The sequence below is a fragment of the Macrobrachium rosenbergii genome, chromosome 22 (assembly GCF_040412425.1).
Source record: "Macrobrachium rosenbergii isolate ZJJX-2024 chromosome 22, ASM4041242v1, whole genome shotgun sequence".
NCBI lineage: Eukaryota > Metazoa > Arthropoda > Malacostraca > Decapoda > Palaemonidae > Macrobrachium > Macrobrachium rosenbergii.
In genome coordinates this window covers 3,854,976-3,865,671 of record NC_089762.1, presented here as the reverse complement: position 1 = coordinate 3,865,671, position 10,696 = coordinate 3,854,976, and the positions used below count along the sequence as shown (strand labels likewise).

The 10,696-nt window shown below is 36.4% G+C and overlaps 1 protein-coding gene across 1 annotated transcript in view; it reads right to left on the bottom strand.

Annotated features, from left to right (window-relative positions):
• Positions 1-650: 650 nt before the first annotated feature.
• LOC136850343 (transmembrane protease serine 9-like) overlaps positions 651-10,696 on the bottom strand; it is a 31,829-nt gene continuing 21,783 nt past the window's right edge. Inside the window, exons 15-18 of the mRNA XM_067123966.1 lie at positions 7,192-7,373; positions 4,907-5,046; positions 2,176-2,296; positions 651-1,138 (exon numbers count right to left, since the gene is read on the bottom strand). Coding sequence (XP_066980067.1) covers positions 1,086-1,138; positions 2,176-2,296; positions 4,907-5,046; positions 7,192-7,373 — 496 coding nt within the window. The 3' untranslated portion in view covers positions 651-1,085. The remainder of the gene's footprint in view (positions 1,139-2,175; positions 2,297-4,906; positions 5,047-7,191; positions 7,374-10,696) is intronic.

The following is a 10,696-nucleotide window of genomic DNA, read 5'->3' as shown; positions in this document are numbered from 1 at the left end:
TAGACCGATATCAACGGCAGTAAGATTGATGATTGCGAAACACGGCGCTGCAACAACCATAGGCCGATGTCAATGGCAGTAAGACATGATTAAGAAACACGGCGCTGCAACAACCTTAGACCGATCTCAATGCCAGTTCATGTTGAATGAAATATAGAATGGAATGGAGTGGAATATAGAGTTTAGGCCAAAAGCCAAGCACTAGGACCTATGAGGCCATTCAGCGCTGGAAAGGAAATTGACAGTAAGTGGGTTTGAAAGGTATAACCGGAGGAAAACCTGGCTGTTGCACTATGAAATAATTGTTTGGAGAGGGTGGATAGCTAGATGAAAGAAAGATAATATGAACGGAGGAATGAAAGAGGTTGCAGCCAGGGGCCGAAGGGACGCTGCAAAGAACCTTTAGTTCTGCCTACAGTGCACCCCATGAGGTACACTGATGGCGCTATCCCTCTACGCGGACAGTTCATGTGGCGAAGTCTAACGTGGAAAAATCAATCGTGAAGGCCTTGGAATACGGCAGAAAATGTCTGCTGTCTTCAACACACCATGATTTCATTTTTCATCACTGACTCTTCACATAAATTCCCGGAGAGAATTATAAATTAGAATCTTGAACTCTAATCCTGGTGAAGGATGAAGAAAAGAAATTGTGGATGATTAAAGTTTTATTTCCAACGACCAAGCAAGAAATTAGTTTAGATACTGAACACTGGTGATATTTTCGTTCCTGAAGCATAAACATCAGAAGCTATTTGTCTTGAAGATATGTTAAAATCATCCAATGTGAAGGCCATGTAACGAGAATGACGAATACCAATTCTTTATGCAAACGTACAAGCAAAACATTATATATATATATATATATATATATATATATATATATATATATATATATATATATATATATATATTAATATATATGTGTGTGTATGTATATGTGTGTGCGTAAGGTCTGAAGAATTTCCCCTCATTTGCGGTGACTGAATCACCCCCTGGCAAGGTCAGGCAAACCACACCACTGCAGCTGAGCGAGGAGCTCTCAAATGCAGCATCTGCAGTCACTAAAATCCAGGACTCCAGTTTCAGGCACACGTGTCTTCGCTCTCCGTGACGCTCTGGATCCAGTCCAAATATTCTGGAAATAAATGGATCGCCACCTTAGTTACAAGAGGGGTTCAGTCGTGTGTGGTGAGTGCATTCCACGCGCATGTGTGGGTGTGTGTAAGTGCATTACCTGTGTGTACGTGAGAGAGAGAGAGAGAGAGAGAGAGAGAGAGAGAGAGAGAGAGAGAGAAATTATGCATATAGGCTATGTGGATTAACACACGTACAGTCTGTATGTATGTATATATATATATATATATATATATATATATATATATATATATATATATATATATATATATATATATATTCTTTTTTATATATATATATATATATATATATATATGTATATTATATATATATATATAATATATATATTTATTATATATATACATATATATATATACACACACATATATATATGTACACATACACAATATACACACATATATTATAGATATGCGTGTGTATGTATATTATACATGTGTGTGTACGTGTGTTTGTTTGTGCATGCATGTATACGGCATAAATATAAATATACTGCCAGCAAGAGGAGTATTAAATACAAGGATGGCTACACAACAGCTCAGAAATAAAATTTGGCGTAAATTGGTCTGCAAGCAAAACTCTCCTCTGACTAAGTAATAGTAAGTAATATTTCTTTGGCAACGAAACATTAAAATTGAAAGCTTTCCATGTAATTCAAAGTGCCGCATCTTTCTTTGGAATTAAACTAATTTCTCTGTCACCATGTAACAAGATTATGTCTCTCTCTCTCTCTCTCTCTCTAAAAAAAAAATAAAAATTTAAAAAAATCTTGAACCACTGAAAAATACTTTCATCATCTATAAGCTGTCAATATATTAACCATAACTATCCTTCCTACATGTTATCTCGACCAATAAGGTCTTAAGCCTTACGACCGTACGTCTGGCACTTGGGTTTTAAAAAATTAAAAATTAAAAAAAATCTTGAACCACTGAAAAACACTCTCCTCACCCAGAAGGCGCAAACATATTAACCATAACATCCTTCCTGCAGGTTACAGAAGGCTATCAGATAACTCACTTGACACTCTCGTGTACACTCCGGGTCTGCCCTGTCTCGCACACCCGGTGCCCCAGGAGACCACGCCTATCTGGACCATCCGGGTACCCTCTTCAGTTATTAGCGGGCCTCCGCTGTCGCCCTGTAAAACGATACGTGGGAGTCATGTCTTTGACGAATTATGGCACGGAGACGAGTCGCTCGCCTTTGTGAGGCTGCTGGAATTTTGGTATATTTTTTTCTTTAGAATAGGAAAAGATTGCTCGACCTTTCTGTTCGACTGTGAAATGCAGGTGGAAATGGCAAAGACGCCTTTCTGGCATGGAACCAGAGCATAATTACACACACACACACACACAAGCATATATACATACACAAGTATATATATATTGTACATACATATACATATTTGAGATATATATATATATATATATATATATATATATATATATATATATATATATATATATATATATATATATATATATATATATATATATATATATCTCAAATATGTATATATATATATATATATATATATATATATATATATATATATATATATATATATATATATATATATATATATATATATATACGCACAAGGTCTTCCTCACCAGCTCTCCAGACACCACTCTTTTCACCAAAGTATCGTTCTCCATTCTCTCCTCTGGATCAAACCAGTCCCTCTCTCTTCTACATAATCTGCAACAAGCTTCATACCCGTCACGAAAACATTTACGCATTCTCAACAAACCAACGTCTACATTATACATTTTCAGCAACCTCTGCATTCCTTCTTTGTTATAATCTCTATCACTCTTTCGACCACCTAACTTACTTTCTAGGTAAAAATCCTGCTATACAACTGCCCCGGTGGCAAATTCCTGAGATTTATGCTAGTACTGCACCAGCCCCGGTTTTTTTGCCATGCCCCTAGGTTAGGTTAGGTCAGGTTGGGTTACAATAGTGACGGCAGACTCATCTGGGTGTGGGAAACATAATGAGATCATTTTCAAGAAAATTCTATGGTTAGTTTTGAAGATATGGCGTCCCGCTTTTTTCAGGGAAAGGCCTCGGTACTCGGTTAAGTCTCGGGAAACTGCTTCTCGGTGTGCAAGCAAATGTTGTGCCTCGATAATCCTACTTACCCTTATATAAAAGGAACGATTTTATAAGGAGAAAAAGAGAGATCTGCGGTTGCTAAAGCGTGAACTAGATATTACAAAAAAACTAATCAATTGAACTCAATTGCTTCCCTCAAAGCACTAAACTAGTAAATGTTCCTCGCGTGCTGGAATAAGTCAAAAGCAATCGTTTCTCGTGCGTATAAACATAATCTCTACGGAACCCAAGAAAAACCTATTCCCTTCCAAAAACAAGCTTTTCCAGTTAGAATAAGCTTTTCGCTTGCAGGCGAACGGTTACGTTTTTAAATTAAAATCCCACGAGAAAATATATATATGTGTATTTTTGTTAAGCCGGCGTGCTCATATTATTCAGACACAATTTTATGTTTTCAGTTTTCGTACTCTCATTTCAGTGGTGAAGTGGATTTACGGGTCTTTTATAAACTTCGGGATTTAGCGTTTTATTCCTCGTTAAGGGCTTCCACACGTTCCAAAAAAGGTTTAATATCCACGACCTTCCTTTTTTTCCACGCCCTTTCGCTTTAAAGTCTGACCTGTTCGAATTTTATAATATAATAATATCATCATTTGCAACTAAGGACATTTCCTGGTAGGAGAACTGACCCCGGAACCTTTTCCGAGACCGGCAAGTCGGTACCTTTATCTTCCTAGGATTTGAACGAGAAATTAGGGTAGGGAGTCGTGTGTTTGGACTGTCTTTAAGAAAAATACTGAGCGTGAACCCAGAGCATACGATGATCCCAAGAGAAAATGATACAGAGTCGTCGAAAAATTCTCGACGTTTCTGTGAAGAAGGTTTTCGTGAAGGGAATAGTTTGGTTGGGTGAGGTTTGGGAGGGGGGATTTGGGGTAGGGGGGGTAGAGGATATTTGAAAATTCGCAGTGCTCAGAAGACCCAAGAAAAGGGGACCGTGCAAAATTCCGCTGAATTTTTTTTTGGGGGCAGCACAAATAGCCTAATACCAATGGCAAAGGGAAGTAGAACGATGAATGAGAGTGGATATTACATTATTATTATTATTATTATTATTATTATTATTATTATTATTATTATTATCATTATCATTATTATTATTATTCAGAAGATGAAACCTATTAAAATGGAACAAGCCCACCAAAGGGGCCACTGACTTGAAATTCAAGCTTCCAAAGAATATTATGGTGTTCATTAGGAAGAAGTAAGAGATCACACTTACTTATTGAAAATAAAAAAAATAAATCTTAGAAATTTTTATAGTCTTAAGAAGGTACATACCCAGCCTTAGAATAATTTATAGGAAAAATCATTGGACCTCAAACCTTTACGTTCGAGAACTTCAGTTGTTGAGAGGGATTAAAAACTTTTATGATAGAAATGAAGTGTGTAATGGATGTGTTGATTGGGGAGTGACTGGTTTGATGTAAAACTGTGTTTGTGGCAAAGGTTAGTCATCCCTTCACAAATGTCTACTGAACAATAAAATAAAATTCACAGCCTTTTTCCCCCCCTCTTACTTAACTTTGCTTTGCATTGCATTCACACTGGCTGTCACTTTTCTTGGACACAGGCCTCTGGACATATTTACCTCCCTGACCCACCAATGGGCATTGTACCCCCTCACCTGACAGGCGTCTCGCTTTCCTTCGGGGTACCCGGCGCAGAGGGACTCTGGAAATATGGCGCCTTTGTAGGGGAACTCACACTCCTCGTTCGTCATGACTGGAACCGAGACCTTCTGGAGTGACTGAGGCTGAACTCCACCTGCATGGAATAGAAGACAGGATTTAGGCAAAGGCCAAACGTTAGGACCTATGAGGTCATTCAGCGCTGAAAAGGGAAATTGACAGTAAGAAGGTTTGAGAGGTGTCACAGGAGGAAACCTCTCAGCTGCACTATGTAACAATGGTTAGGAGAGGGTGGAAAGGAAGATGGAAGATAGAGAATATGAACAGAGGTACAGTCAAAGGAATAAAAGGGATTGCAGCTAGTGGCCAAAGGGACGCTGCAGAGAACCTTAAGGAATGACTCCAGTGCACCACGCGAGGTGCACTGACGGCACTGCCCCTTATGGGGGAGTTGTGTTAAAGGAATCCTTTTCTTAATTCGTAAGATGGTATTAAAAGGACTTTGCTATTTTCAAAGCAAAAATAAACATGACAAGTATTCTTGCTAGTGGGTTCTGTACTGGGGAACAGGGAGTAGTTTTCCAAATGAAATAGATTTAGAATGTCGTCGTTATTACTGGAATGGGAAAATATTAATCATACCTTTTACCAATTTACTTGCCTGTGTGAGCGTTCATTTCTCTCTTGTTTTATGCAATACGTGGGACAATAGATGCAATTGGCCTACCAATATAGATTTTTTCTTATATAAAAAAAATATTTTTAGCTTTTTTTCTTTGTATGATGTTGCCAAAAATAAAATAGTTAGAAAACTAGAAAGTATGAAACCAATTGTTGCCAAAAAACTAGTTAAAAAATAAAAAAATTGAAACCAATTGTTCCCCCCCAAAAAACTAGTTAGAAAATTAAAAATATGAAACAAATTGTTGTCAAAAAAACTAGCTAGAAAATTTAAAAAATGAAACCAACTGCTGCCAAAAAAATAGTTAGAAAATAAAAAAAATGAAAACAATTGTTGCCAAAAAAACTAGTTAGAAAATTGAAAATATGAAACCAATTGTTGCCAAAAAAAACTAGTTAGAAAATTTTAAAAATGAAACCAACTGCTGCCAAAAAAATAGTTAGAAAATAAAAAAATGAAAACAATTGTTACCAAAAAAACTAGTTAGAAAATTAAAAATATGAAACCAATTGTTGCCAAAAAAACTAGTTAGAAAATTATAAATATGAAACCAATTGTTGCCAAAAAAGCTAGTTAGAAAATTTAAAAAATTAAAACAACTAGTTGCCAAAAAACCAGTTAGAAAATTAAAAATATGAAACCAACTGTAACCCAAAAAAACTAGTTAAAAAATTCAAAAAATGAAACCACTTGTTGCCAAAAAAAAACTAGTTAGAAAATTAAAAATATGAAACCAATTGTTGCCAAAAAAAACTAGTTAAAAAATAGAAAAAAAATGAAACCAATTGTTGCCAAAAAACTAGTTAGAAAATTAAAAATATGAAACCAATTGTTGCCAAAAAAAGTAGTTAGAAAATTAAAAATATGAAACCAATTGTTGCCAAAAAACAGTAGCTAGAAATTTTTAAAAATTAACCAATTGTTGCCAAAAAAACTAATTAGAGAATTTAAAAAATGAAATCAATTGTTTCCAAAAAAAACTAGTTAGAAAATTTTAAAAAAATTAAATCAATTGTTGCCAAAAACAAAACTAATTAAAAAAATTCGAAAAATGAAAGCATTCCTCTTCCCATTTTGCCGACTTCGATTTCTACCTCGGAGGATCTGCTGCCAAAAAAAACTAGTTAGAAAATTAAAAATATGAAACCAATTGTTGCCAAAAAATCTAATTAGAAAATCTGAAAAATGAAACCAATTCTTGACAAAAAAACTGGTTAGAAAATTTTAAAAAATTAAACCAATTGTTGCCACAAAAGCTAGTTAAAAAAATTTAAAAGATGAAACCAATTTTTACCAAAAAAACTACTTAGAAAATAAAAATATGAAAACAATTGTTCCCAAAAAAAGTTAAAAAAAAAATGAAACCAATTGTTGCCAAAAAAAAAAACTAGTTACAAAATTAAAAATATGAAACCATTCTTCTTCCCATTTTGCCGACTTCGATTTCTACCTCGGAGGATCTCTGCAGCGAGAGAGACAGAGACAGACTGTCACCTAAACCACGCAGGAGAAAGAATCAGTAAAGAACTTCTCCCTCCTCACGAAGGGAGGAGGCAGGAGGCGTACACCTCCTCCTCCTCCACTCAACCTTAACCTCACCCTCGCCCAGTTTCCCCCAGCCAGCGACGACGGCTATGGCGCCTGCATACCGCTTCTCGGGCGTGGGCAGACACACGGGCGCCAGGCGCGGGTCAGCATCCAGGTCAAGGGCGGTCGCCAGTTGGATGAGAGCGATGTCGTGACGTAGGGTCGAAGCGTCGAAGTTCGGATGCTGGATGATCCTGGATGAATGAAGTTAGCATTGTGATGGTGGTTTGCAAACGGTTAAAACACTGATTGATTGATTTATGGTCGCTAAAACTGGGGTCACAGTGCCCAGGTTCTGCATGTGGTGCATATATATATATATATATATATATATATATATATATATATATATATATATATATATATATATATATATATATATATATATATATATATATATATATATGCACCATTCGTTAGACAGAACTAAGGCTAAATAAAAGCACTGACAAAAAGAATAATAAAACTGCTATGTCTTGATACTCATAAAGTCGGAATGATTACATATTTTGACGAATTAAAGACATGCCATATTTCTTCCTAAGTTTAGTTAGAACATAAGATCACAAAAGATTATGCACTGCTTTGATTTTTAGAAATAATATCTATCATGTTTATCAGTAGCGTTTTGAGACTTTCAGCGATATGACTGTCGACCTTGAAACTGCAGATGATGCAGTTCTAAATACAGTTATTAAGAACCCCCCCCCTACCCCGCCACGTAATGCACGACAGAGAGGGCTCTTATTATTGATAAAAAAAATTGGGTAAATCACTGAGTAGTGAACTCCAGGAAAAGCAACGCTATTGATTAGTCATTCTTGGACCGTGCTTCTTCTTGACAAGTCTCAGTGAATCCAGGTATAAAAAAGTCACAGGTAAAAAAGTCACAGGTAAAAAGTCACATGAAAAAGTCACAGGAAAGTCACAGAAAAGTCACAGGAAAAAAGCACAGGTAAAAAAGTCACAGGTAAAAAGTCACAGGTAAAAAATTCACAGAAAAAAGTCGCAGAAAAAAGTCACAGGTAAAAAAGTCACTGGAAAAAAGTCACAGGTAAAAAGTCACAGCAAAAAAGTCACAGGAAAAAAGTCACAGAAAAAGTCACAGAAAAAAAAGTCACAGGAAAAAAGTCACAGGAATAAGCCACAGGTAAAAAAGTAACAGAAAAAAGTCGCAGAAAAAAGTCACAGGTAAAAAAGCCACAGAAAAAAGTCACAGGAAAAAGTCACTGGAAAAAGTCACAGGTAAAAAAGTCACAGCAAAAAGTCACTGGAAAAAAGTCACAGGAAGAAGTCACAGAAAAAGTCACAGAAAAAAAGTCACAGGAAAAAAGTCACAGGAATAAGCCACAGGAAAAAAGTCACAGGTAAAAAGTCACAGGTAAAAAAGTCACAGGTAAAAAAGTCACAGAAAAAAAGGCAAAAAGTCACAGAAAAAAGTCACATTAATGTTTCCTAGACAGTGACCCCCAAGGGTTTTAACCCGGTATGTACTGCATATTCACCTTTGCGGCGTGTTCAGTACAAGCCCTTTGGGGACTTCCGTATAAACATGAACAAAAGATTGTAAATATCAAGAAATATTGCGAATTTTTCCCAGTGACTTTATTACTAGGCACCATAAATCAATGTGATTTTTTTTCTGTGACTTTTTTCCTGGCCAAAATTGTCTTTTTTTCCTTGCGATTTTTTCCTGTGACTTTATTTCTGGCCACCATAAATCAATGTGATTTTTTTCCTGTGACTTTTTTCCTGGCCAAAATTATGCCTTTTTTTCTTGTGATTTTTTTCCCTGACTTTATTTCCGGCCACCATAAATCAATGTGATTTTTTCCTGTGACTTTTTTCCTAGCCAAAATTGTGACTTTTTTCCTGTGACTTTATTACCAGCCACTATAAATTAATGTGACTTTTTCCCCTGTGACTTTTTTCCTAGCCAGAATTGTGACTTTTTTCCTGTCACTATTTCCGGCCACCGCCTCAGTATATAGGAAACGAAGTATTTAATGATTTTGAATATTTGACATTACTGGGTATTTATCTTCATTCAGAACCTAAAAACAAACACCACTTGAAAACATGATTGTAGCCTGTAAATGTTCGCGGGAAAATAGGAATGGAATGGAATATAAAATTTAGGCCCAAGGACAAGCGCTGGGACCTGTGATGTCATTCAGCTCTGAAAGGAAAATTGAGAGTAGAAAGGTTTGAAAGGTGTAACAGGAGGAAAACCACAAAGCAGTTGCACTATGAAACAATTGTTAGGAGAGGCTGGAAAGTAAGATGGAAGAAAGAGGAAATGAAAGGAGGTGCAGTAAAATGAATGAAAGGGGTTGCAGCTATGGGCCTTAGGGACACAGCAATGAACCTTAGGTAATGCCTACAGAGCAATCGCGTGAGGTGCATTGATGGAACTACCTCCCTGCTAGGGCGGAAAACTAGGTATTTATGTTCACGCCATGTATTCGAGATCTTCCTTTCTGAACAAAATTTTTGAACTGGTGATTTCTTACTTCTTCCAAATGAACACCATCATATTCTTTGGAAGCTCGAATTTCCAGTCAGTGGCCCCTGTGGTGGGCTTGTCCCATATGAATAGGGTTCTTCATCTTCTGAATAATAATAATAATAATAATAATAATAATAATAATAATAATAATAATAATAATAATAATAATAATTGCTTTGTCACAATTAGGGTCATAAGAATAAGATTATCGTCAGAAGATAATTCCGTTTGGCCATCCTATATCTTTTGCTATCTCCTGTGAGCACTAGCTTACCCAGGGGGGGGGCACCTGGGCACGTGCCCCCCTATGAAAAATAATGACAAAATAATTATGTATATATATAAATATATATACACATATTATATGTATATACATATACATATGTAAATAAAGAATATGTATATGAAAATTGGTGGGGCACCTCCATGGAATTTTTCTGGACCCGCTCTCGCCTGTGAGCCTGTGCCTCTAAAGTTAGCTCGTGCTACTCGTTTTTTCAGAGCTTCAGTATCCACGTTCTGTTCAGGTTCCACGACGTCCCACCGCGAAGCCTTTAAAGTCGTCTCCATCGCAAAACTACTGAACATTTTCCTGAAGTTGTTAAACACTTTATATCTTTATATCGGCTTTATACTCACCTCATTTTCCGTGTAATATAGATGTTTGATTTCCAAGTTAATGACCGCCGTTTCTTCGGCGCAGTCGAGTTTTCCGTACAGCGTATAATCAAGACCACCGAAAACAGATCTAACTTTCGGTGGTGTCGGTATAATGCTCTATGAGCCGCTGCCCATGAATCTTTAATCACTGCCCGGTGGTGGCCTGTCCTATATCGTTGACAGAAGCACGATTATGGCTAATTTTAACCTTAAATAAAATCAAAACTACTGAGGAGGCTAGAGGGCTGCAATTTGGTATGTTTGATGATTGGAGGGTGTATGATCAACATACCAATTTGCAGGCCTCTAGCCTTGGTAGTTTTTAAGACCTGAGGGCGGACAGGTAAA